The sequence below is a fragment of the Falco peregrinus genome, chromosome 16 (genome assembly GCF_023634155.1).
Source record: "Falco peregrinus isolate bFalPer1 chromosome 16, bFalPer1.pri, whole genome shotgun sequence".
In the NCBI taxonomy this organism is placed as follows: Eukaryota; Metazoa; Chordata; class Aves; order Falconiformes; family Falconidae; genus Falco; species Falco peregrinus.
The window spans coordinates 7,377,120-7,402,554 of NC_073736.1; the positions used below are offsets into that span (position 1 = coordinate 7,377,120).

General features: G+C 54.3%; 1 protein-coding gene across 1 annotated transcript; it reads left to right on the forward strand.

Moving 5' to 3' along the window:
• The first annotated feature begins 4,940 nt into the window (after nt 1-4,940).
• On the forward strand, nt 4,941-24,879 carry TAFA3 (TAFA chemokine like family member 3). The gene is made up of 6 exons (XM_055819972.1): nt 4,941-5,181; nt 12,105-12,189; nt 12,464-12,579; nt 20,655-20,804; nt 21,772-21,896; nt 23,301-24,879. The coding sequence occupies exons 3-6, from the start codon at nt 12,465-12,467 to the stop codon at nt 23,310-23,312; spliced, it is 402 nt and encodes a 133-aa protein (XP_055675947.1). The 5' UTR covers nt 4,941-5,181; nt 12,105-12,189; nt 12,464; the 3' UTR covers nt 23,313-24,879.
• Nucleotides 24,880-25,435: the final 556 nt, after the last annotated feature.

The window sequence follows — 25,435 nt, forward strand, 5'->3', positions numbered from 1 at the left end:
TCATCCTGCCTGCCAGTTCAATGTGAATTTTCTTCCTCGTCTGCCAGGCTGGTGTTCCCCATCACAAGGCTGCCTGGAACAAGACCCCTGCCTGTGTCTGGGGACACAGACGGTCACAGACTGAGTCAGACTAGGAGCCTGCAGAGACAAATGCTAGTAAATGGCCACTGTGGAAGCCAACAGCTCTGCCTTTTGCCCTTCCCAGCTTCAGGGGTTCCTGCCCAGGATGTCTGTACTTCCCCTGCCCCTGGTCTCACCCAGAGCATCCCTCCCTGCCTGAGCACAGGGCCAGGCACTCACCCTATGTGGGCATGGCTTTGGGTGAGCCTTCAATGCTTTATTTGGGAGACCTACTGTCCTGCATGATTCCTACCAAAACCACTAGCTTTCTGCCTCCAAACTCAGCTCTGGAGATGCTTCTTCACCTCCAGGCTGCAGTGAGTTATCTCTAGCAGCAACACTCAAGTGGGTGCAAAGCTGGGGAGACATTTTCCCTCAGCCTCCAGAGCTGTCAGGATTGCTCAGGCTGATCTAAACCCGAGATTTCTGTGCAGCTCAGCATTGTTTTAGGGTTTCTGCTGGATCTGGGCACTGGTGTTTCCTTCCCCTCTTCAGCTGAGTGCCCCCCTGCTCCAGCTGAGTGCCCTGCAGCTCCAGGGAGAAGATAAACTCCTGGGTCCTTGCCTGCCTTCTTAATTGCTAAGTGTTTCCCTGTGCAGCACAGAGGAGATGTAAGGTTATGACATCATCTCTGTTTCTGGACAAAGCTATGTGAAAAGGGTAATGAAAATGACTGCTTTTAATTTCTAGGGAGAGACCAGAGGAACAATTTTCCAAAGCCCTTTTCTGAATGAAAAACTTTATTTTCAAAGGAGAGGAGGTTTTAATTCCTTTCAAAGACCCCCTTTTTTTCTTTGAGAAGAGCAGCCCTCTTCCTGGTTCTTCCTGTCTCTGAGCAGGGCAAGAGGAGCTGAGCTCACCAGGGCACCAGCCACATTTGCACGATGAGGAAGCAGCTGTGCACGGGCAGCACTGCCACTGGGACAGATAATCCCCTGCCAGCCTGCTGTCCTGATAATGACTGATTTTAAAAACTAGTAGCAAAGGAATTAGGCTTAAATTATGCTATTTTGCTTAATTTCTCATGCAACTGCTTAGCACTGAAAAAGCCTTTCTAAGTTCCGTCATCCATCTGTGTTCTGAGCCCCAAAGGAGGTAGGATGAAGCCTGGGATATTTCTTTGTGAAAGAATGACATGTTGGTGGCATTTAAGCCAGAACAGAAGTAAATTAAACATCTAGATCATAAAAGTACCAAAGGATGTTTTAAAATAGGCTCTTTGCAGCAGTGCATTAGTTGACTGCACAGCTTTACTGTGTAATGAGCAATATATTAATTTATAATTAGTGTAATACAGTGAAGCTCAGCAAATAGCTCTGTGCACTCTGGATAATTCATCAACAGAAGAAGCAGCTCTTAATGGTTTCCAAGGTTTGCCTGTCCCCTGTAATTGGGAAGTTCAGAATTTATTGTTATTTCTTTGAAGGGATAATTTGATTGCAACCACACATCTTTATTCTGTGTCTTCCTGCTCGAGTGCAGAGCCGCCTTTCGAGTGCTGCAGCTCGGGGTGTGTATGTGACCTCTCTGCGGGCTGTTGTAGTCAGTGTTCTGCAGACCAGATGACCTGGTGTTGCTGCAGATTTCCTGCAGGCTTTTACCCTCACCTCTCCCTGCTGCAGTGGCAGAGGGCAGCAGGTTTTTACCCCCTTGGGTCACTAGGCTTTTCCCCCCGCTGCTGCCGCCAGATCTGCCTTAGCCCTTTCACATTGCCCGAGGGAGCTTCATGCTACGTTCTGCTCCAAAAGGCTTCACGAGTCTCCTCATATAATGTCACCTAGCAGTAGAAATACAGAAGGAAAATAATAAATGTGTGATAATGATGCTAACTGGAATTTATGGAGCCTTTGGGTATTTATTTTTCAGTTTGGAAAGACCCATGTCCCAGAGGATGCAGGGACCCCGAGTAGGACTCATCCCTGCCTGTCCCCGGGCTCCCTGGAGATCCTGCCTCCTGTACCCTCATACTGTCAGGCTGCGAATCTGCACTGAAATTCCTTGCTGTCAGCAAAGTCTTCTGAAAAGGGAGCAAGATCTCTGGACCTGAGTGGTTGCTGCTGAGACAGTCTGGAGGAACTGTCATGCCCTCAGAGGAAGGGGATAAATAAGTTTAAATGTTAATTCAGTGACCCACTGAAAACGAGGTGTAACAAATCCTCCCCAGGAATAAAACGTCAGGAGTTTGCTTTTTTCCATCTTTAATAAAATCATTTGTATGTCTCTATTAGCATCTGCAGATGTGTTGATCGCACTGAGGATCTAAAGTCTTCTGGCATGCCCACCTGCCTCTGCATCTATCCCAAGCCCTTGCCGTAAACCCTGAGTTTTCTTCCTGTAAAAAAAAGCCAGTTAGAGAGCACAGAAGGGTTCCAGGTATGTTGACAGCCATCCAGTGCAAGGGAAATGATTTCTTACATGGTAGCAGGGGTATTCATCACTAAGATCTTTCTAGTGTGGTTCCTTTCCTCGCCGAACTTGCCTTGTTACGGATGCTAAGAACTCCTTCCTCCCTGGGTGAGATAACTGGCTCCTCAAAGAGTGACAGGGGAGGAGAGCACTGCTGGAGCCTGCTGCTGCTGGGCAGTCGGACAAGCAGTCGGTGGGAGGAGGAATTACTGTGTTCACTTCTAGTGGAATTTAAATGAAATCAGCTTTACTGGAGTCTTAATTCTTCCCCTGTATTGAAATGCTGTGATCTGGAAAGCAGCGAGTTTGTGTTTCTGTACCATTATCTCAATAAAGAACTTGATTTTTTGTGGGCTTCCTTATTGAATAATCTGGCCTATTTGGAAATTGGCTGGTGTGAAAGATAGTTTTGATTGCATTTGCTCTAGATCATTTCCATTAAAACTTTGTGATCTGAGAAGTAATATGTTTGTATTTACTTATCATAGCAATGGAGACCTCGATTGGCAGACTCTCTATCAAATTACCTGATGAATATAAACAGCAGATTTAATTTACTTTCATATTGATTTTTGCCATTATTATTAAAACACCTCTGATCTGAAAAATGAGATGCTTGTATTTTCTTAATATCTTATTACTTGGGGTTTGGGTTAATCACGTTGAGCTTTTCCATTTTCTTTTGAGCAACCAAGTCTAATTAATTGGAATTTGACATATACAATTTTGACTCTATAAAGGGAGAAAGTCAGTTCCTTTAGATGAAATAGTACAGAAACCTATTCTCACCATGAGCTTCTTAAAGCTGGGGTATTTCCCCTGGCTTTCTATGTGCATTTTGGGGTGACTCTTCTCCCAGGCCGAGGTCTTGGGGCCCCTGGGAGCTGGTGGGTCACTTTGGGACATCTGCCTCCCAGCCTGGGCGCAGGGTGGCGGGGCTAGGAGGGACCGTGCTCGGGGTGGCTGCCTGAGGCTGGCGCTGCTGCTGGCCATGCTCTGCTCTCACCAGTGCTAATTGGTTTTACTGATCAGAACTGGAGACATTATAAATCAAACCAAGATTAAAAAGGAAGAAGTCTGGGCTTCTGCTGTGGATACACAAAGTAGAGAGAAGCCTTCCCCGCTGGGGGGGGATCCTGTCTTTGCCTGGCATCCTTTCCTAAGGAAAAAATGGAAACGTCTGATGTGAGGTGCTGTGGAGGCTGTGGTTTGCTCTGACTGGCTGCAGAAATCCGCTTGGATCAGAGGAAGGAAAACAGGTCAGATGATGAGGATTGTGAGAGGCACGGAGCATTGGAGGAGCAGGAGCCGGGGCTCTGGCAGGCAGGACAGGCTGAGACCCCACACACCAAAGCCATGGGCAAGAGTGCTGGGTGGCCCTGAGGGGCCCAGCTTGGTGGTGATCTGAGATGTCCCCGGGTGTTCAGAGCGTGATCTGCTGCTCCCACTGTGCTTGGAGGCTGCGAGGCTTGTACAAACCTGGGGGGCAGTGAGTGTTTGGTGAGGGTGGCTGGCACACTTCACTGGGGCTTTTGGCAGAGCCCTTTCCAAGGGCTGGTGCCTGGGTGGGGAGAGGGGATGCACAAAGGCTTCAGTGGTCTCATGGAAACAAAACGACCAGGAGATCTGCAAACTGCCCAAATGTGGTTTGTCTGCACAGCTGCCACTGATCTGTAACTCAGATTGGCCTTGGAAATCATTCAGTGCTTCCAGCTGAGCAGTGGCTTGAAAGGTCCGGGAGTAAACTGCGAGCTGTCTTCAGAAACCACCGGCTTTCATCAGTACGCAAATGGTAAAGCGAAGAAAATGAGTTACGTGTAATTCCAGCCTTTCATGTCAGCTGTCCGGAGGCTGTGGGGCTAACTCCTGGCAGCGATTGTGAAAATTCAACCCTTGCTTTTGCAGCTTGTTGGCATTTTGCAGCCTGTTGCTGCCAGTGGCCGCAGCAGCTCACGGGCCATCCCGGGGCGCACGGGAGGGTTCGCTTCGGTCGCCTAGGGCTGCTCTGGGGGAGCCGCCGGAGCGGTATCGGGCTCGGGGGTCGCTGGCGGGCTGGGGCCAGGCCGCTCCCGGTGTTTCTGCAGCAGCTCCGGGTTCCGGGAAGGCGGCGAGGGCTGGCTTGCGGCCTGGCTCCCTTCCCGGGCAGGGCACCGGGGGGGCGGCTGCCCCTCCGCCCGAGTATCCCCGTGCGGTGTCACTCGCTGCGCACCGGGGCTCTCACGCTTTTTTCTTTTTGTCATTTGCGGGGGGTGAAATTGGTTTTCAGGTAAATTAGCTCTGACCGGTCCTCCCTACTGGCTACGTTAATGAGCACCGGGGCTAATTGGGGCGGGGCAGCGCAGCGCAGCATCCTTCCAGGAGGGACGGGCGGCGGGGCGGGCTGGCGCGGAGCGGGGTGCCAGCCCGGGCTCGGTACCGGTGCGGGTCCCGGGGCGGCAGGCGGCGCTGCACCCCTTCGCGCGGCTACCGGGGCCGCTCGGCTCCGCTCGGCCCCGCGCCCGCCGCCCCCGCCCAGCCCAGCCCCGCGCTACCGGCGCCGCCGCCGCCCGGCGATGCCAGCGGCCCCCGGCCGCAGCGGCCCGCGGACGCGGCGCTGACCTGGCGGAGTGGGCCATGGGCAGCGGCGGCCCCGGCCCGCACGGACGGCACCGGCAGGTACGTGCGGCCCCGGACGGAAAGTTTGGGGCGGGCGGGGTGGGACGGGACCCCCGTGCCGGGCACGGCGCTCAGCGGCAGCGCCGTCGGGGCCCCGCGCCCCTGCCCGGTGCTGGTCCCCGGGGCGGTGCGAGGGGGTGGCCGCGGCCGTCCCGCTGCGGGGCAGGGCCGTTACCGGCGGGGAGCGCCGGGCTCGGGGTGCCCGTGGGTGCCGGTGCGGGGCTCCGCAGCGCAACGCGCTCCTGGTCCGGCCCGGCCGGGTGCAGCGCGTCTCGGCCCGGCGCCCCCGGCGGCGCGGCCCGCGGCTCCCGGAGCGCCCCGCGCTGCGGGGCGGGGGGGTCTCGGCCGGTCCGCGCAGAAGTTTCTCCGCGCCGGCTCCCGTCGTGAGCCCGGTTACAGGGGACCCCGAGAGCAGCGGGCGGCCCCGCGGGACGGGGTGCCCTCCCCGAGGGGGCCTGGGGGTGGTCACCGGCTCGGCAGGGTCTCGCCGCGGGGCTGAGCCCTGGCCGGGGGTGCGGTTCCCCCGGTGGAAGGGCTCTGCCAGCCCCCGGAGCCGCTCGCAGCCTGGGGCGGCAAAGCGCTGCGGGAGGGATCCGAGGTTACTGCAGCCGAAAATGCTTCTCCCTGGATGGGGAACCGAGAGCAACCGCCGCCCGCCTTCGGTCCGAGCCGTGCCGGCAGCCAAAGCCTCGGGCGGGACGGGTGGGAGGTGGGCTTCGCTCTTCGGCTACTTCATTCCCCCCTGCTGCAGCTCCCTCGGCCGGGGTGGGCTCGCTTCTGGCCGGTGCCAGGCTGGGGTGGTGCGGGGTGCTGGTGTCCTGCTGCCGGGCGGGCTGGTGCAAGGGGCCGGGGAGCAGCTTGCACAAGCCGGGGGTTCCACTCGCCTGCGAGGGGAGGCTCAGTGGTCTGCAGGAGAGTGTGAGTGGTACCAGTCCTGTTCTGGAGACAGGCAGGAGCGGATCCATGCCGTGGTGTTGGGCAGGGAGCAGGAGTCTCCTCCTCCTGCCGGTTAGCCATCCCTTTTGATGCAGTATGTGAGGCTTGGGGGGCTAGTCAGCGTGCAGGTGCCCTTGCCCTGGCAGAGCTCGCTGTGCTGCGGCACCCACACCCCGGCAAAAAGCCTGCACAGGTGAGGTGGTGTATCTCCTGGGGAAACAATTTGAGCTGTCAAGTCCTCTGCTTTCCTCCATTGACAAGACTGACTGAGCTGTTGTTGACCTTGGGTTTCAAAACCCCTGATGAGGGGCCACGCTCTGCCAGAGAGAGGTTCCTGGCACTGGATGAGACTGAGGTTTGAGATGTCAGCAGAGCTGACCTTCAAACTGCCAGAGGCAGTGGGGTGGCTGGGATTCACTGAGCGAAGGAGCAGGAACAGGCCCGTGCTTGGGTGGAATTACAGTTAAAAACTCTCCCGCTCACCTTGACTGGGAAGGAAATGCTGCAGACGCTGGAGGAATGAGCAAGGAGCTGGAAATAAATCAGCATAAAGGAGAGGATGAGAGAGCACACTTGGGGGAAAGAGCGTTCTGCATTTCTGTGTGCTCCCCTGCCACCTCTTTGTATGGTCGGAGGGTGCGTGCCTCGTGCTGTACTCACTAGCACATCTGTGGGACTGGACTGCTGTAAGTGCACCCCAAGTAAGACCTAAATGAAGTGTGCAAAAGGACTCAGCTCAACCTGGAGCTCTGGGGCTTGGGCTAGGCTCCCCTGTGGTGGGGGTTCCCTCTGGAGGGGAGCAGTGCAGTGTTTAGGGCAGTACGGAGCATGGGAGGGCGCAGGAATTGATGCGTGAAGCTCCTGTCAGCACAGCTCCAAGCGGGCATGCCAGCCTCCTGGGCGCTGCCCCCAGCTCTGCGGCCACAGTAGCTCTGACTTCCCAGCTTTGCCTGTAATAGAGCATCCTCAGTGCTGCAGAAGGAGCGGGGAGGTAGCCAGTCTGCTGGCCTGCACTGATGAACCTGGAGGTGTGGAGGTTGCTGCTGTTGTCAGTCTGTGCTCAGAGGATGGCAGCATCTTGCTGACCAGCCTCCCCACGGACCCCCAGCCTCGCAGCTTGTTCCCAGGACCACCAGCAGCAGAGTGTCTCGGAGGTTCAGGGCCCAAATCTCACAGCCTGCGCACGTCTGAGCATTTTCTCACCTGCCTGAGGTGGAGGATCCAGCACTTGGCTGATTTTCCAGCCTTGGGGGAGAAGGGAGATGCCCTCTGCCAAGCCTGCCCTGCTGCTTTTGCCATCTCTTTGGCTGCTGGATGCAGAGCTGTTCTTGAGCCTGTGTTGTGCTTTCCCAGGGGACCGTGAAGGTGTCTCCTTGCTTGTCAGAATCTTTCAAGAAGGCGTCAGCTTCTTCAGGAGACTCAGCAGCCTCTCCATGCTGCTGCCATCGCCTGTTGTGCAGCCCACGGAGCTGTGTTTCGGGGTGAGGGAAGGACACTTTCCCTCCGGGCAGTGTCTGCAGGCATGGAGCTAGCAGTGGTCTGGGGGTCCAGCCCTCCCTCTTGTATGAGGCGGGGTCAGCTTGGCCACTGCTGTCATGAGGTTTGCCAGGTAGCTGTGTGGCATGGCAGGGATGCACAGGGTGGTCATGGGTGTGTAGCCTGTGCCCTGGTCCTGCACAGTGGGGCACTTGCTAAGATGGTCTGACTTTTTGCTTCAAGGGAGTATTAAAATGAAATTGCTCCCTCCAACAGCAGTGTAACATCTCCAACATCGTGGGAAGGTTTCTGTGCCTGCTGGGCTCCAGCCCGGTTTCTTCTCCACTCTGCACTGGGGTTCAGGGCTGCCCGGCACTGAGGACCCCTGGGTTGTGCTCTGTTGGGCCAAAGTCTGCACCTCTTCCTGCACCAAACGAAGGTGCCCAAGTTCCAAGAAGTGCTGAGACAAGAGGGGTATGAATATAGCTCTCAGAAAACTGGCAGAACTGTAGGGCCAGATGTGCACAAAGGTTGGCAGTGTTGGAGCTGCAGTGGGGAGAGCTTGTGTCACTCGGCACAGAAAAGCAGCCGGTGTGCCAGCCTCCCCCACCTCTCTGTCTCTTTTCTGGGTGGAATCCTGCTAACTATAATTATGCAGCTCACATGGACCGTTGCAAACAATGCTCCAGACCAGCAGGACTTGGAGCATAATTTGGCATGACAGAGAGTCCCTCATTAGCACTGTGGGGTGCTGGGCTGCGTTCCAGCTGAGCTGCGGATGGAACAGTCCTGGCTGGAGGGTCACAGTTCTACGTGTGGCTTTAATGGAGAGGGAGGAAAAAGTCTCCAGTTCCTGTGACTGGCAGAGTGGCTGGGGTCTGGGAGGGCAGCGTGGAGCTGCTCCTGGTGTGCCTGTGTGTCTGTGTGCTGGGGGAACCTCGATGAGCTCATGTGTGGGTGATGGCCTGTGCCCATGGAAAGGGACGTGGGCCCATGTGGAGGAACAGTCACCTCTTACCATGCTGGCCACAACAGAGATTTATTTTCTGAGAGTTTGGGGCACTTTGTAGTTACTTCAGGTCTCAGTTCAGCCCCAAAAGGCGGAAAGCAGCTAAAAAACGTTAATGAAAAATTCCACAGAACTCCAAACAGAGCAGAGTATACCGATATTTTCAATCAGAATTAAGTGCTTTGACATGCCAGAACACCACTCTTCATTTCAAAATGACATTCCAGGCTGAAAAATTTCAAGTCAGACCAAACATTTGTAGTTGGAGTCTCATGACAATGGAGGTTGATAACTGTCAAAATAGCAATTTCTGTGCAGCTGTGTTTTCTAATGGGAGTTTATGCATGAGTGGGAGCCCTGAGTGCCTGTGCCGGTGTGGCTGCGGGGAAGAGCATCACTCCGATGGCTGCTGCCGGGGATGGCACCTTTTGGCCTTGTGATCCTTCGAACCCCGCATGCTCTCCCTGGCCGCCAGCTTGGCTCCTGCTGCTCGGTGGCTTCCCTTTTGAGTGAGGTGTGGACAGTGCAGGCTGCATTATTGATAACTCTGTGATTTATTTATGCTTCCTTGGCTGTAGCAAACAGCTCAGCCTTTCTAAGCTAAATATAGTTTGCACTGGGAGCGCATCTCTGTCCTGTGCAGGATGGAGGCAGCCAGAGCCAGCAGTGCACTTGCTTTTTGGTCTAGCTGAGAGAGTTGGGGATGTCTCCTGGAGTGTTCCATGGGCAGGAGCTGGGGCTGGGCTCCTCTAGAGGGGCCTTGTTGTGTGCTGTGGGGCTCTGTGCTCATGCTTGGGAGCTCGGCTGTGCTCCCTGCATGGAGGGGGAGCCAGTGTGGGCTGACTTCCCGCAGGGACCCAGCTGCTCTGCTGGAAGCTGCGTGGGATGTGCGTTGGCATCGGGGGCTCGCTGCTGCAAGAGATGCAGAAGCTGGTGACAGCATCATGTCTGCTGTCCTCACATCTGGGCTGCCAGGTGTGCTGCTTTGTGGGGCAGGACAGATGTGGGCTGTGGTACATGTCCCAGCACAGCTGGGGCACAGCTTGTCCCTGGCTCCCCTGGTCCAGCTTGGCTGTGTGTGTGCAGAGGCGCAGGAGGGCTTCGTGCCCAGCTCCCGGCTGGCCACGGCGCTGAGCACCGATGCACGCAACTGCCCCTGCATTTATGTGAAGGGCTGAGCAGCTCTGAGAAAGCTGTTTACTTTTTCATTGAGGAAATAGCGCGTGTTTTAAGCTGGCATCAATATTTACATGATGGGTTGATGTATCTCTGAAGGGACTCCGACAGTGCAGGCTGTTGTGTGAAAATCCTCTCTGAGGAAGCCTCTTGCAGAGCAGACCCTGCCGACAGCCCCGCTGGAGACTGCCTAAATACAGCTTTACACGGGGGAGTTGGCGCAGTCTTGTCACACCAGCTTGTGCCGGCTTCAAGGAGTGATGGCTTTTTTGCACATTAAGCCATCCTGGGTTTGTTCTGGTGATGCAGTGCCGGCTTGGGACTGCCTTGTTCCTGGGCAGTGGTGCAGGTCTGCACAGCTCCTCTGGCCCCTGCAGCACAGGGTATAGCCTGAGTGAGGGTTGTGCTGGAGCAGGATCAGTCCCTTGTCACCCAGCGGGCAGGGATGGAGCCAGGAAGGTAAGCGGCATGCCTGCATGTCCGTGCCCTCCTCAACCATGCTTCAGTCTGCTCCTGGCCAAGCTGACTACCCCACAGTGTTAATTAGGAGTATTTTCTTACGTCTACATTCTTTTCTAGCATAAAATATGGGGGGTTTTGTCAAGATACCTTTCTCTTTTTTTCCTGGGCAAATGTCAACGTTTTTGGTGACATTTTCTGATTATTTTTTTTTTCCAGCTGGGAGAATCAAAATGGAAAATATCATTTTAAATCAGCATTTTGGAATGAAACATTTTTCATTTTGAAATGTCAGTTTAAAACGGAACAATTCATTTTGAAATGCTCCAAAACAAGAAATGCCCTTTTACCACCTCAAATCACTTTGTTTTGATTAAAAATGTCAATGTTTTCTGTTCTAGCACTTCATTATATGAGTCTGTTTCACTGTCTCAGGCTGGTCCAGAGCAGGTAGAAACTTAGAAGATGGTTCAAAATTAAAGATTTCTTCTCCCTGCAGCCTGGGTTTGTCCAGTGCCTGCCCGGAATCCCAGCACTGCCCTCGCTGCCCATACCCCAGGACTACCCTCAATGCCCTCGCTGCTCGTGTTGGCCCCAGTGGGTGCGGGCAGGGAGGCTGGTGCAGCGAAACTCACCAGGGAGGGGACTGTGGGTGCGAGCCTTGTATGGGGCAGGGGCAGCCCAGGCACCCGCTGTCTGGTCGTGGCAGCGCTCCTGAGCCTTGGAGTCATTGCTGCTTGTCTTTGTGGCTTCTCGTTAATAAATTACGATCCAGCACTGAAGTTTTATGGGGGACATGGTTATTTGCCCTGGACCTGGTTAGATCTCAGCAGGCAATAACTGAGGCCAGGAGGCTGTCACTTTGCTTGGCAGATGCTGAGCGGAGATGTTGCTGTCAGAGCTGTTATTGCTTGTGCTGCTGCCTGCAGAGCCCCGGAGCTGTTTCCACCTGCAGGGCTGTGGCTGATAAATAGTACAGAGAACATATTTAAAGCAGTCGACAGTAAAATACCAAGTCTTTGGGAATTTGAATTTTTCCTTAAGGGCTCCAGATGATGTAAAACTTTGCTCCTTCCCAGCACGTCCTGCATGGCATGGGTGCCAGCGTAGTGCCCTGGTGTGCACAGAGGTGCCAAGAGGGGTGACAGGGGGACCCAGCACGTTCACAGGTAGTGGACGCAGTTTTGTGTCAGTATGGTTTTATGAACTTTGCAGCTACACTGAGAGGAGAAGCAGCCCCAGAAGAAGGCATCGCGCTGGGACACTGGGGTGTGGGTCCTGGTGCTGCCGCAGGCTGCGTGTGTCTGCCTGAGTGTCAGCTGCCCCGTCCCTTGGCTTCCTGTGTGGCACTGGCCCTGGGGCAGCCGGCACGGTCAGTCCGTCCATCTGTCAGTTGACGAGTGGTTTGCAAGCCTGTGAGAGCCAAACCTTGGGTGTCACTGCAAAAGACCTCAATGACAGTGTGTAACCACACATGGAAAAGGTGATACCTGGGATGACTCACTGCTGATGTACCGTGGCTCCTCCCACACACCTGCGTCTGTGCTTAGTATTTGTGATCTGCGTTAATAACATACTATAACAGGCCTGATTTTGCACTCTTGATGGTAAAAATTAGGAGCAACTCCTCTGAAGTGGATGGAGTCCTGCTGCTGTTCAGAGGGCATGAGCAGGGTTACGGGCTGAGCTCCCGGAGAGGTGCCGGTGTGTGCAATGGGCAGGCGGGTGCTCCTGTTCATGAGGGTGTGTGCACTGATGTGGGACCAGCCAAGCTCCAGGGCATCCCCGGGCCTGGGGATGTGGTGGTTCTCACTCCCCAGGCACTTGCAGCAGGTATCACTGCCCGTATTTCTCTTTCTCCTTCTAGATGCACTGATGTCTTCCCCTTGCAAAGACCTGACCTACCCAAGGTTGGCAGATGCGCAGGTGTTAGCGTGAATCCCCAGTAAAAGGTAACTATCACTCATCTGTGCTACTGCTGGTGTGATTTCTTTGTCCTGCTGCGATGGCCCATGATGCTGAAGAAGTCTGAGGGCGGTGGGTGAATCCTGGGTGCATGCCCTGCCTCCTAGGGCCGTGACCCCGCAACGAGCCCATCCTGGTCCCTGTGGCCGTGCATGTTCAGGGGCTGCACCGCTGTGTGCAGCAGCGTCGGTGAGTGGGGGCTGCACCTCCCAACCCTCCTCAGCCCCTCTTCCTCCGCACATCTCTTCTTGTTTTTGGTAGAATGAGTGAGAGAGACATACAAAGCCTGAGCAAATGGGTTTTCGTGCTCACTCTCTGCCTTACCACACTGTGGGGAAGACTGACGCTGGCCTCCACCCACCACAGAAGCCATTCAGGTAGGGGAAGCGATGTCCTCGCTATGTGCGTCACGCTCCTGTGCGATCGCCCTGGGCCCCTGTGATGCTGGTGGTACCTTGGAGTCTCTATGGGATGCCCAGGGTGGGGGTTCTGTTGGACCTGAGATGTTTGGTGAGGGGCCAGGGGCAATCCCTTGATCCTGGGTGGGAGGATGTGTGTAGGTGGTCTTGGGCTGTGGCACACAGCAGCTGCAGGAGCGGATGGGTGCCTCTCTGGGGGCGCCTCTGTGTCTGGCCCCATCACTGGGCTCCAGGTGGTGAGGATGAGCATGCTGAAGATGCAGGGGCAGAATCCAGCAAATAGTCACTGAGAGACACCAACGTTTTCTCTCCAGTGCCGCTGTGACGGCTGTGGGATTTGCGCTTCTAGTGTTCGTGCAGGCAGGAAACTCTCTGGGCTGCTCCTCGGAGACAGGCAGGAACCTGGAGCCTTATAGCAGTAAAGCTGTTCCTTGGAGTTATGACTTGTAAATACTTAATATGAGGCATTTAAAAACTGTCGCTTGGTGAGTCTAGCTAGTCTGAGGAGCTGAGAAGCTCGTTTCTTTATGTCTATAGCAAAATCTGAGGCATATCTATATGTATTCAGGTTATTACCAAGGTAATTCTTCATCTGTGAGCAGTGAGATGTAACTCTTTCCATCTAAGCTGCCACGAATATCACAAACCATACTTGTTATGCAATGGACTCTCCACTTCAGGCTTTCATTAGAAATATAAATTTTCAGACCTGTGGTTGTAAAGATCATCTCGAAACATGGAACAAGTATAAACTGATGTAGAACTGAAAGTCTTGCTGGAAAGTGTAGCCTTGGCTCTGGGGTGTTAATTTGTTATTCTGGCAGTGGCTTTGAGATCCCCCCTGCGCGTGTGGGCTGCAATGCTCTTCTGTGCAGTCGATGTGATTTTTGGAGGGGTTACGTGAAGCCACGGTGAAGTTGGTGTCGTGAGAAGAGAAGCAGCTGAGAAGTCGTGCTCAGCCCTTTGTGCCCATCCCGCCTGGTGCGGAGTGGGGATCCCGTGGTCCAGGGCTGGGGGTTCCTCTCCTTGGTGGTGGTGGGAGGCTGGTGTTGCTGGCAGAGTTGTGCAGCAGGGTGGCAGAGTGAGGGCTTGGAGTACAGAGCAATCCTGGGGTGCCTGCGGTCTGCCTCTTGCGCCTGTGTTTGGGAAGGAAGGTATTTAGGGGTTAATTTGACATTGTTTGTGCTCTTGCCTGACCCACACCTAACCCTGTCCTACTTCTGTCATTTTTGCCTGACAGTTAAAGCAGTTCTAATCCTATAATCCCTATCCTCATTGCTTAAAACCAAAACCTGTCTTCCAGAGTGACTCCCTCAACCAGTTAGTCAGCACTTACCTGCCTTACCCTCTTTCTAACCTGCAGCAGGTGCATGAGGAGATAAAACTCTGCAGTCATTTCTGGAGTTACTTCTTGGCACCAGCTCAGGACTCCCCAGGATGCAGGCTGGGGCACTGCCCACAGCTGGGTGCTTGTCCAGCCTGCCTGGTCCCCGGGGACGGAGAGCCCCCCTCCTCGCTCCTCGGCTGGAGCCATTTGCAGGGGAGCTGCTGCTTCAGGGAAGAGTCAGACCTGGCATTAATAAAGCAGCGTCTCACCTAGGTTTAAAGTGCAAATGCCCAAGCGTACTCACGGGGTGTGAATTATGTATAAGTCTCGCTCCATACGTGAGGAGACAGGCTCGTGGATTCACGTGCTCACAGGCAGGGAGCCAGGGTTTTTTTTTTTTGCTCACACAGACTTATCCACAGTGGACCAAATCTTGTACTTTGTATTCAAGCAAATTCTAATCCACAGCAAAGAGGGCATGCCAGGAGCAAATACTTAAAAGTTTGACCCCGCTCTGTGTCTGTATTAACACGGTTTCTCCCTGTGCATCCTGGTTCCCTGGCATTGTAAGAACTTTGCATGGCTGCACTGGCAGCTGCCGCCTCTCCTGGGCTGATTTCCATGGGCACAAACCAGGAATTCTTAGTCTGCTTGCTGAGTTCTTCAGCTTTATTTTCCTGTTGTCTGCCCTGTGCTTTTGCTTCATTTGGGACTGTTTTCAGTAAAGTTTGAAACGCACTTTCATAATGTTGTGTTCTCATTTGCAACTGACAGGCACATTCAGAGCTTTCAAGTGCTTAGAGCATTGCACTTGTTCACAGTTAAAACCATGTGTGGCATCGAAAAATGAGCAATAACAGGGGAAGATCACTAATTGTGACGCTGTGGCCACAAGGTTTCAGAGCCCCCAGACTTATGAATTTCTTGAACAGAGAGCCTGCATGCAGACCCTCCAGGGAAATGCCGCACTGTAAACATCTGGCTGCAGAAATAAGATGGAATCACTTGTGCTCACCCAGCACATGGGGAATGCTGGTGTATCCGAGTGGAGCGGTGCTTCCTGGGCTGTGTGGCTGGACTTAGAGCCACATGAATCAAGTGCAGAGATTAAGTCGTTTGGAAATGGAATAGGAAACTCCTCAGTGAAGAATGATTCACCAGCAGTTTAATCCCCCGTATAACAGCAGTGAGTTCTACGTGATGAACAAGGCTTGCTTGTCTGGATACAGCTCCCACAAAGGTGGCCCCAGCATCTTCAGATAAACCCCTCTAATGCTGATGATCAAAGTCCCATCTTTGCCTTTGTTCACATTCATTGCTCAACCTGGACCACAAGTAAAGGCATTTAGTCATCTGGGATTTGCTTTTGGGAAATGAGGTTCTCTGGGTGAATCGAAGCACCGATTTCTGATTATCTTGTAAGAGAGATTTACTGGTCAGTGCATCGCTGCTCAGAGTGAAGACAGCAGTTTGATGGTGTTTATTTGTGAGATGCTTCTGCAAGATTCCCTCTTGCTTGGGGAAGTGTTGGTTCCTCCATCATGTGCAGCCTTTAGATCAAGATGCTATATTTTTCTAAGCCCCCCTCTGTAGCTGAGGCAGGAGCTGTGCTGGGTGTGTGGGAGGCATCACTCAGTGCTGCGGAGGGAGGCAGGTTGTGTGTCGGGAGCTGTATCCCACAGCTGCAGGGTGCCTGTACAGGTTCATCTGTTGCATGATGGCAGGATGCTTCCAGCTGCTCTTGACACAGTCCAGATATTTGGCTTTCTGCTTGCAGGTGTGAAATGATGGGATTTGCACGAGCAGTTCATGGGTGTGCACGTGCTCATTTGTGCAATGAAGGGGGACAGAGCATAATGTGGAGTCTTGAGGTGACAGGATAGTAAAAAATCCCAACTGACATGCAGTGATAAGGAGCAATAAAAACAAGCCTGCTTCTCTCCAAAAACCCTCCTAAATAATACATGCATCTAAGGCAGTAGTGATTTTTAAGACTTTAATTATTTAGTGAATATTAGTAGTAGAGCTGTTGCAGGGCATGGAGTAGACCACTCACGCCACTGGCTGCCCAGGTCTGCCCTTTGTTTCCCACTGCCCCCCGGGCTGTGCCACCCTCCGAGCAGAGCCCACTGCTCTGTTCCCTGCTGGGGACCGGACCCTCTGCCTCCCTCCTGGTTCTGCCTGTCTCTGCTGTGCTGATCAGCCCTTCTCTGGACACTTGGACCCCTTGAATGGCATTTCAGTGCCCAGGAGGAAGGGGTTCTGACACAGAGGGTTTGGGCATTGCCTGGCAGTTACAGGCATTCAGCTTCTCTTCATTTTACAACTCTCCACCAGCAAGCAGAGTGATATTTTACACTGAACATGTGGAGCTGTGCCCATGCCTCCCTGGGACACACAGAATGTGTCGTTTCAGGTTATTCTGTAAAAAAACATGTTCTGCCACTCACTTAAAGGTCACCTGGAGTAGGACAGCATTTTTATTTTGTTTTTGCATGAAGGATTCAAAAGCCTTGTGCTCTTACAGTGCTTTTACGGTTCTGTGAGATAAGATTTTTTTTTTTTTTTTTTAAGAAGGGTTCCAGCAGGGAAATACCAGTTAAATGGGAGGGAGAAGCATGCCAGAAGCTCTGGAACTCATCCCAGGCTCTCTGGGGGTTTCCAGCTCTCAGTGTTAAACACACCATCAGCATTTTCAGTCCTATCTGGTTCGAAGTTTCCTGCTGCTCAGCAAAAGGAGAAGAAGCTGCAGGGAGCTCTGGAGGAGCCCATCGCTTTCTCTGTGCTCAGGCTTTTTTCTTGCTCTTCCCAAGTGTGTGACATGAAAGTCCAGTGTGGCAGGGAGCCGCTCAGCAGTGGCATCTCTCCCCTGCCAGCATCCCTTGGCATGGGGCTGCTCATCTCCTCTGCGATGAGGAAACAGCAAAGCCTCTTGCTGACATCCTGGGACTCACCGTATCTGGTGCAGAGGGATTCATTTGTGTTGGTTACAACCCCTCAGACTCCTGAGCTCGCTGGGATATTGAGGTCCACGGCACTCGTGCCTGGTGTGGTTCGCGTTCCCTGCAGCTGAGGTGTGGGAAAGCAGGTGAATCTGTTTGGTGCGTAGGAAGCCGAGGTGCTTTAACACCGGGTGGAGTGCCTCTTCTGCTCCCCATGGGGCTGCCCCTCCTGCTCAAACGCAGCCTGCAGCTCTCTTGGGAGCAATCCCTTAGGAAGGGGATGCACCGTGCCCTGCTGCAGTGCCTCGGGCTGGGGCTGGCATCTGAAGGGGTCTGTGCAGCATGGAAATGCCTGGGGCAAGTTTCCTGTGTAATTGTGTCACAGGGCAGGATATTGGATGTTCACAAGACCTTTAGGCAGATGAAGGTATTTCACAGCCCAAGAGAGGGCCTGGTTCCAGGGGTGTGGGGGTTCCCCAGCTCTGCCATCAGCAGAGCCCTTGCTGCAGGGCTGTGTGTGCCCCTGAGGGGGCTGTGGGGCTGTGCCAGGAGGCTGCCCAGCCTCCGTGGTGTGTTGGTCTGAGCTGTTCACAGTTTGAATCCCAGAGCAGGTGAGGTGGGAGCAGCCTGGCTGCGGGCGATGGGGTGCCTGCCCCCACACACTGTGCTCCTCCTGGGGCAGAGGCTGCTGGCACTGCACTTTACTGCATGATCCCACTGGCAGCAGCTGCCTGGGCTCTGGCTGGCTCAAAGGAAAGCTGTATGCTTCTGAGGGAAAACAAAGGCTTTCTGAACTTCTCTGTTCTGAGGCTCGCAGCTGCCCTCCGTGCTCCTCACACAAAAGCAGACCTGCACCCCTGGCACTGCATGGCTGACTGCAGCCCCGGGCTGGGTCTAGCAGGGCTGGAGCACAAAGCAGCATCTTAGCAGTGAGAGCATCTCTCGTCTGCTATGGTTTTTGTCTTCCCCGTGCCCGGGCAGCCAGGGGCAATATGCAAGCTGGAGGTGGACTGTGTCCATCTGTCGTGGTGGGAGCACCTTCCTTGTGTCTGCACACCCATAGCCTGCTGTGGTTCCTTGGTGTGATGGCAGAGTCACGGTGGGTGCCCATGGGCTCCTGCTGGGGCAGGATGGGGTTCCAGGGCTGCGGGTCCAGTGCTGCAGTGCTCAGCCAGCTGTGGTAATGCAGAGGAGAGGCAAATTTTTCTTTATCTCCATGCTGCACCTTTTTGAGTAAATTAAAAGGGCTTTGGTGTGTTAGCACACTCTTATTGCACGGCTGTAATGAGCGATTTCTCAGTTCTGCCTGGCTCTCCCTCAGCTGAAGCTTTTAAAATTAGCTGAAAATGAGAAGCCGGAGAGCAGGAGTGAGAGGGAGTGGAGCAGTCGTCTGCCCCTTCCTCCTGGGAAGAGCTCCGCTAATGAAGCTTTGCAGAGAGGCTTTTATAAAAATGAGTCAAAACCACCGCTACATGTGAGCACTCGGGTTGGAGGGTATAAAAACCCCTGGGGGTGGGGTGCACAGGGTGGTGAGTGACTCCTAGTGGTCCTGGACCAGAACACGGTGAAATGTGGGTTCACAGTCAGGCAAAGCCAAGGACCTCTGCTTATTCCTCAGATAATTTGAAAAATCCCATTAACTGTAAAAACAAGGCAAACCAGCCACGTTTGTGTTGTAATGAGTTACTTCCCTTCTCACTTTTAACGAAGTCTACCATTTCTGCATACAAAAAGAATGGAAATTATCATTGAAGCTGAATTATGATGGCATTTAAAAGGGAAGATAAAATTTATGGCCAGAGATGCTATTACAAAATACTTCCAGGACAGGTAATTGTGTAAATATTATGGGCAGAAATGGAAGTGATGGTTCATTAAAAGGAAATGACCATGAAATTAACAATAAATAAAGCCAAATTAAAGCCATAGTAATTGCTTGGCCCACCCTGCCCTCGTGCTGGTGGGTGCAGGGCGCAGGGGTGCCTGGCTCCTGGCCGTGGCTCCCCAATGGAGCCGGCTGCGAGGGATGAGCAGTGTTGTCACTGCCCAGGCTCATGCTGCAGCTGCACAGAAAGGGCCAGTCTTGAGCGTCTCTGCCCTGGCCCCAGGCTGGTGGCATTGCTGGAGAGCGGGTCCCGGGGCGGCTTTTTGTGTCCTGCCCTTTTGTCTCCCAGCGGATGCTCGCATGGGCTGGGAAGAGGAGAGGGGCAAGGACTGCTTTGGCTGGAAGCTGTCGCAGCCGTGCCTGGCTGGCACGAGCTGGGCGGTTGCCCTTCGATCAGCATTTCCCAGCAGGGATGTGAAAATGTGGCTGCGAGGCAGAGGGATTTCCCCCAGTGCCTGGAGATAGATCCTATTTCCCAGAGCTTTCGTTTGCAAAGGTGAAGCGGCTGCTTTCCAAAAGCTCCTCGAAGGCAGTCGAGGTTTGCTGGTGAGCGTGGCTATGTGCTGGGGACCCACAGGAGCACACAGGGCAGCCCCCCCAGTCCCCTTCACGTGGCGGTTCCTGCAGAGCTGGGCAGGGGACACCAGCGTGAACCTGCGGCACAGACTCCCTGGGCTGGCTGCCTCGCTTCGTGGGGTTGGGGTTGGATGGGACCCTCAGCACCACCCTCCTGGCAGTGGCTGGGGCACGAAGCAGAGCTGGGAGCAGGATGGCAAGGGTGGGCTGGCAAATGCAGGTGAGGTCGCAGCTACTGCCAGAGCTGCGTGTGCTGGGAAGGGGCTGAGTGTGAGCTCACAGGTACCTCCAGCAGCGGCAGCGTGCCACTGCTCCCCGCAGCCCTGCATGTCCTGCTTGCAGCCTTTACTGAGCCTTTCCTTTGCAGCCAGGTCTGGCAGCCTGGGGTGTGCTTGTCTGCACATGTTTTGGGATGGCACGCTGCGGGAATGCAGCTTCCCTGTCCTCCTCACAGCCTGGCTCCCACTCACTTGCAGAAGTAAAAGCCTGTTCCTGGTGACCCAGGGGATGTCTCAGTGCATGGCTCTGCGCTTGCTCCTCCGGTACTCATTAAACAGGACCTGCAGGGATTGCCCACTCGGGTCATGGGAATGAATTCTATCCAGCCCTGGCTGGCTAATTTGCATTGTGCTTGTGTGGGCCATTACCCAGCGAAAGTCATTGATTTGCAATGCATAACTAGCTTCTAAACCTGGATCCCAGAGGTGATAAGCCAACACATTAGTTTTCTTTCTTCCTTAATATTTTAATGGCACTGGGAGGGGGAACAGTAGAGCAGCCCGGATTTCTGATGAACACCATGATATTTCTGTGTCACTGCAGGGCAGAAACACTGTCCTGGTTCTCCCTCCTCCAGCCAGAGGTGGTACTTTGAAGCCAAAGGCATCATGACACACCATCCTCTCTTGTAGCAAAGCGTGCATCTCATCAGCTGCAATTAACTAATGTGCTCATTCATTTCAGTAAAGCTCTTGGCTTGGCCGTGGCAAGAGGCTATTAATTTTGCTGGGTTGGATGGGTGTGAGGGCTGTTGGGAGTAAGAGCTCAGATGCAGGAGGTCTGGAGCAGGACCAGTGCTCCTCCTTAGGGATGGGATGGGGAGATGCTGGGCAGAGCCACCTGTATGTCAGCAGCAGCTCTGGGGCGATTGCCGGAGGTTGGGACAGTGCTGCCCGTGCTAGGCTCTCCCGATGCTTCGGTCATGGCACACGCTGGCAGCGCTGCCTGGGGGTGGCAAGCGGGAGGTGGCCTGGGGGCTTCAGGGCACAGCCTCACCTGACAGTGGCTCTTTGTCCTCCTGCAGTGCACGTAGAGCCTGGCACGTGCGAAGTCATTGCAGCTCACAGGTGCTGCAATAAGAACAAGATCGAGGAGCGCTCCCAGACAGTGAAATGCTCCTGCTTCCCGGGGCAGGTGGCAGGGACAACAAGGGCGGCTCCCTCCTGTGTGGATGGTGAGTACCCTGCAAGCCGGATACTGTGCATCCCTGACTGCGTCTTCTGGGTCAGTCAGGCTGGTGCAGGGTTTCTGTGCCCCAGGGATGAACAGAGGAGACCTGCCCAGGGGCTCCTGCAGTGAAGCAGAAGGGGAGAGGCAGCATTCTGGGGATGCTCCATTGGCGTGGCTGTGTTCCCCCACCCCGTGCAGCCCCGGGCTGTGTGCCATGGGTGGGTCATGGTGCTCTAGTGATTCGAACTCCTCCAGTGCGTTGCTGCGCTATGGCCAGGTGCCGCAGCATCGATCCCTGCATGTCTGCTCGCTGCACTGCTGCAGCTGGGGGCAGGGATGTGACTCCAGCCATGAAGCACCATCACCTGCGAGGAGCACTAAGCAAAGCTCGAAGCATCTATATTTTATCAAATAGCATCACGTGGCATCACTGAAGGGCTGGCAGGAGTGTCTGCAGCCTCTGCCAGTGCGATATTGACTGGCTTTACAGCCAGTGTCCTGTGAGTGCATTTGTGTGCAACACCAAGAAATGCCAGGAAGAATTGTCAGGGAAAGCTTTTGTTGTCCCAAACAGCTGGTGTGTTGTCATTCCTAAATGTAGAGGAGCCCAGTTGGGTTACCCATGTTGGAGGCATAACATACAAGAACTTAACAGAGTAGAGGGGTAGCAGACAGTCCCTTTGCCTCTGTAAGTGGAACCCAAAGTAGGTTACTGAGCAGCAGTGTTCTCCTTGCTCTTGCTGGGAGTGAGGACAGGGCTTCCATTAGGCTTTTTACCTGGGATAGGGAGAGAAATCAGGGTGTTTTGGAGGTAGGCGGAGCAGCTGGGTCAAGTGAGGCCAGGCTGGCGATGAGCAGCTCTGGGGAGGGGGGCTGTGCTGGAGAGGGGGGCTGCACCTCCTGCCGCCAGCCGAAGGCAGGCAGGGCTGGCACCCTCGGCGCCCCGCCACTGATGCCCTCCTCTCTGCCAGCCTCCATCGTGCTGCAGAAGTGGTGGTGCCAGATGGAGCCGTGCCTCGACGGGGAGGAGTGCAAGGTGCTGCCCGACCTCTCGGGCTGGAGCTGCAGTAGCGGCAACAAAGTGAAGACGACCAAGGTATGTCCCCTGGCAGGGTGCTGGGGGGAAGCCTGGCTGTACTTTTTCCAGCTTGGAGCAAACAAAACCCAGGGAAGCATCCCCAGAGAGTGTGCAGGGAGGGGAAAGGGAGAGCTCCAGCTTCTCCAGGGCATGCACCGTTTGTTACAGATGCACCAGCGCAGAGCAGAGGGGCTGGGCTGGGCTGTTGTCACTGGTGCTGGAGGGGTCGCTGGGGGTGGTACAAACCCCAAGTGGGTCCCACAGCTTTGCTGATCAATAACTGCCGTGAGGAGGCTCGGTGAGGAGGGTGTTGCGTGGTTCAGCCCATGAGCAGATGTGCTGAGGATGTTTCCCTACCAGCCCGGGGCTGCTCCTCAGCACCTCCTGGCTGCTCCAGGGCAGCAGGTTGCTCGTCCCAGCACAGTGCTGCAGCCCTGAATCCGTCACCGCTCCCCGTCTGAGGCAATCATCTGTGACAGAGCACTACATGATTATTATTTTCATGGCTTGCTGAATGCCCCAAAGAACAAGGTGTAATTAAAATTTTATCAAACTCATTAGTAATTACATATATGCCATGGTTAATCAGTTGCATAATTTTGTAATCATTGTTCATACTGTTGAGTGTAATTATTCCTTATGCTTTAGTTTTTCTCACCCCATATCCCCTGCCATAAAATTATCCTATTAAGTTATGTTGGGATTTTTTTCATTATTGCTATTATTTTTGTGCACAGAAAGCACTTTCATGCTCAAGTGTTTTTATGGACATCCAAGAAGGTTCCTCTGGCCCTGGGCATCCATCACTGACCAGTAACTGCAGCACTACTTTTAGTTTATTGTCTTTTTCCTGTCTTAGTATTGTTTGTCTGGTTTCCCCCCAGCTGCTAACTTAGCTCAAAGCCTCTGCTCTGGCATTGCTGTCCTGGGGTCTCACTGGGGACCATTCCCACCTGCAGGACCCCAGGGCTTCTGCCCTCCTCCCTCGCCCACAGCCCCAACCTCCGTGGGCATGCTCCTAACACCCCTTTTGGGTCCCTCGCCATTGCCTGGGGAGGTGGCATTTTGGAAACACAGACCTATGTTTTCAAAGGGACTTTTGGTGATGTTGGGTGCCCAGTGAGGAACTGTGCCCAGGGGGCTGGGTTTTCCCCTCCCAGTCCCCTCTGCAGACAGACCCTCAGGGGAAGCTGTAGCCAGAGCACAGGGTTCACAAACAATCCATAAGCTGAAATTTGAAATGACCACCCCGTTAAATGAATGCAAAGAGAAAAATCATATTTGCATCTCCTGAGACTGTTTGCTGGCAATTTGTGGATGGGAGAGTCAGCAGGATGTGTTGGGTAACTCACCTGCTGCAAACAGATTGACTGTTTCCATTAGCAGACACCTGCCACACTCTTCCTTCTCCTCTGCCCGCAGGTCACACGATAGCCTCCGTGCAACGTGGTGGCTGACCAGCCTTGGCACTGGTCCCCAGTGCTCTGTGGAGCTGTGAGCAGCAGGACATGGCCCAGGTGGTGCCTGCAGAGCTGGGATGCTCCGGGACTGCTGTCCTGCATCTGCTGGTGGGACCATGGGGTCAGAGCATCCGCTGAGCCCCAGCTTCCCCAGAAGCTGCAAGTATGGGACCCCAGTGCAGCTGCAAGACTCCTGTCACTCTGTGGTCTCCTCCTTCCCTATGGACACACTCACTGACCAAGAAATGGGCTCATTTTCCTGTCCTCTTAAATAAAATACTCCAGTTGTGTAAGAGCTGTTGACAATACAGAGACAGACAGATGGCAGTCCCCCCAAATGGGCTTTATTCTGAAATAGCTGAAATCTGCTGTGAGTCGCCTTTCCCCATCTCCCAGGATGCTGAATCAAGGTTGCTGTCAGGAACTGGGAAGTCAATGGTTGTGTGAAACTCTCCCCTGCCTGGCTGCCGGCTCCCGGCCCAGCGGGTTCCCCGGAGCAGGCGCCGAGCTCCGGCCTGATCTCAGTGGCTGGTGGGCTGCTCTGCGCCTGGGGCATTGCGTGTCCCCTGCCCCAACACCTGCCTGCTGTGGCCACCTGTGGCGGATGCGGTGGCATGGCCGGGGGTGTCTGACACCCCATCAGCCCCCGGCGATGGTGAAATGTCTCCATGGAGCATGCTGCTGGTTTCTCCTTCCTTGTTAATTACATTAATCAGGCTGCGAGTTTAATATGTTTTCTACCATGCAAGTCCCAGGCACCAAGCTACTGCTTGTGTTTGCAATCGAATTTCAGGATAACACGCAGGGGAAGCCCTCGTCTGCCTGCGGGTCTGGTGTGCCTGACACCGTGCTGATGCCCAGCCAGAGAGCCAGACCATGCAAGGCTTTGTTGCATTAATGCAAAATAAAGAAAAATGTACCATCTCCTGGCCCTGAGCTCGTGACCTTCTCCAGGACACACCGTTTCCCCTGGTGGGGCAGCTCGAGGGGGAGAGGACGGGAGCCCCGTGCTCCCGATGTCAGCCAGGCTGGGGACTCCAGGGCTGCTGTGCTGGCAGCACACGGCCTGAGCAAGCGTATTGCGGTGGAGAGCGGGGCCAGTGCCTCCCAGGCGCCCCAGCCCTGCTCTGTGACCCACACGGGGGGCCACGCCGGCTCAGGAGGGGCTGGGGCTGGAGCGCACAGCGTGCAGCCCGGGGGATGCTGGGGTGCAGGCAGCTGCCTGCCTATGTGCTCCAGCTGCCACTGGTGGGACTCGTTATTTAGACATTTTTGTAACAGGGTATGTAATACCTGCTCCAGATGTGATGTAAATACCAGACTGTGAAATAATAAATTCATTTTACTCTCTGCAAAAAATCTTTTCATTCAGCAGCAAAGGGAGGCTTTGGGAGCTCTTCTCTTGCTGACCGGATCCGAGGTGGAGGGGCTGGGGCTCTGCCCTGGCCATTCCAATCCCAACCGGCTTGTGCAACGGCGGCCGCTCTCATTACTCATGCAACTGTCTAATTCTCTGGCTCAATAAAATCTTTTGGCTGTGACTTACACTCTCTAATTACACATTGCATTAAAAAGGCATACTCTTTCATTTAGCTGAACCGCAGAGGAGCAGTTCGGGTGATGCTCGGCAGGCTGATTTTCATCTCGGTTTCACTGATGTTGCTGCAGGGTTGAGTCTGCCCGTGTCTCTGTTTCTGCATGCTGAGATCTGACCAGCGACAACCTTCTCCAGCTCCAGTGGGCAGGGAGCCGTGCTCGGGGCCACGGCCGCTGATGTGCTACCAGCGCGTTTGTCCTGTCGTGGGCCCTGCATGGCTCGGCTGTTGGGTTACCCAGCAAAGGGCTTTTGTGTTTTGTCAAGTATTTGGAGACAGTTTTTTTGTTATTATCTGTTACGCAGGCTGGAATGGTTTGAGAAGCAGCAGAGGGCAAAGCCCAGCAGAGGAGCCAGCAGCTGCCTGTGCAGCTGGGGCCATCAGGGTGTCCCAGCATTGGGACATCACTGGGCTGCTGGTGGGACAGCCCTGGCTGCGCAGTAGCTTTCTGTCTTGGGCAGCTGAATGAACATAAATACCTTTGAGATGGCTTTCCTCCATC

Bases quoted from the DNA above. Each gene is read 5' to 3' on its own strand.
- TAFA3 (XM_055819972.1), top strand. From the start codon at position 12,465: ATGAGTGAGAGAGACATACAAAGCCTGAGCAAATGGGTTTTCGTGCTC. The intron at 12,580-20,654 runs GTAGGGGAAGCG...GTCCTCCTGCAG, and splicing joins CCACCACAGAAGCCATTCAG to TGCACGTAGAGCCTGGCACG. The intron at 20,805-21,771 runs GTGAGTACCCTG...CCTCTCTGCCAG, and splicing joins GGCTCCCTCCTGTGTGGATG to CCTCCATCGTGCTGCAGAAG.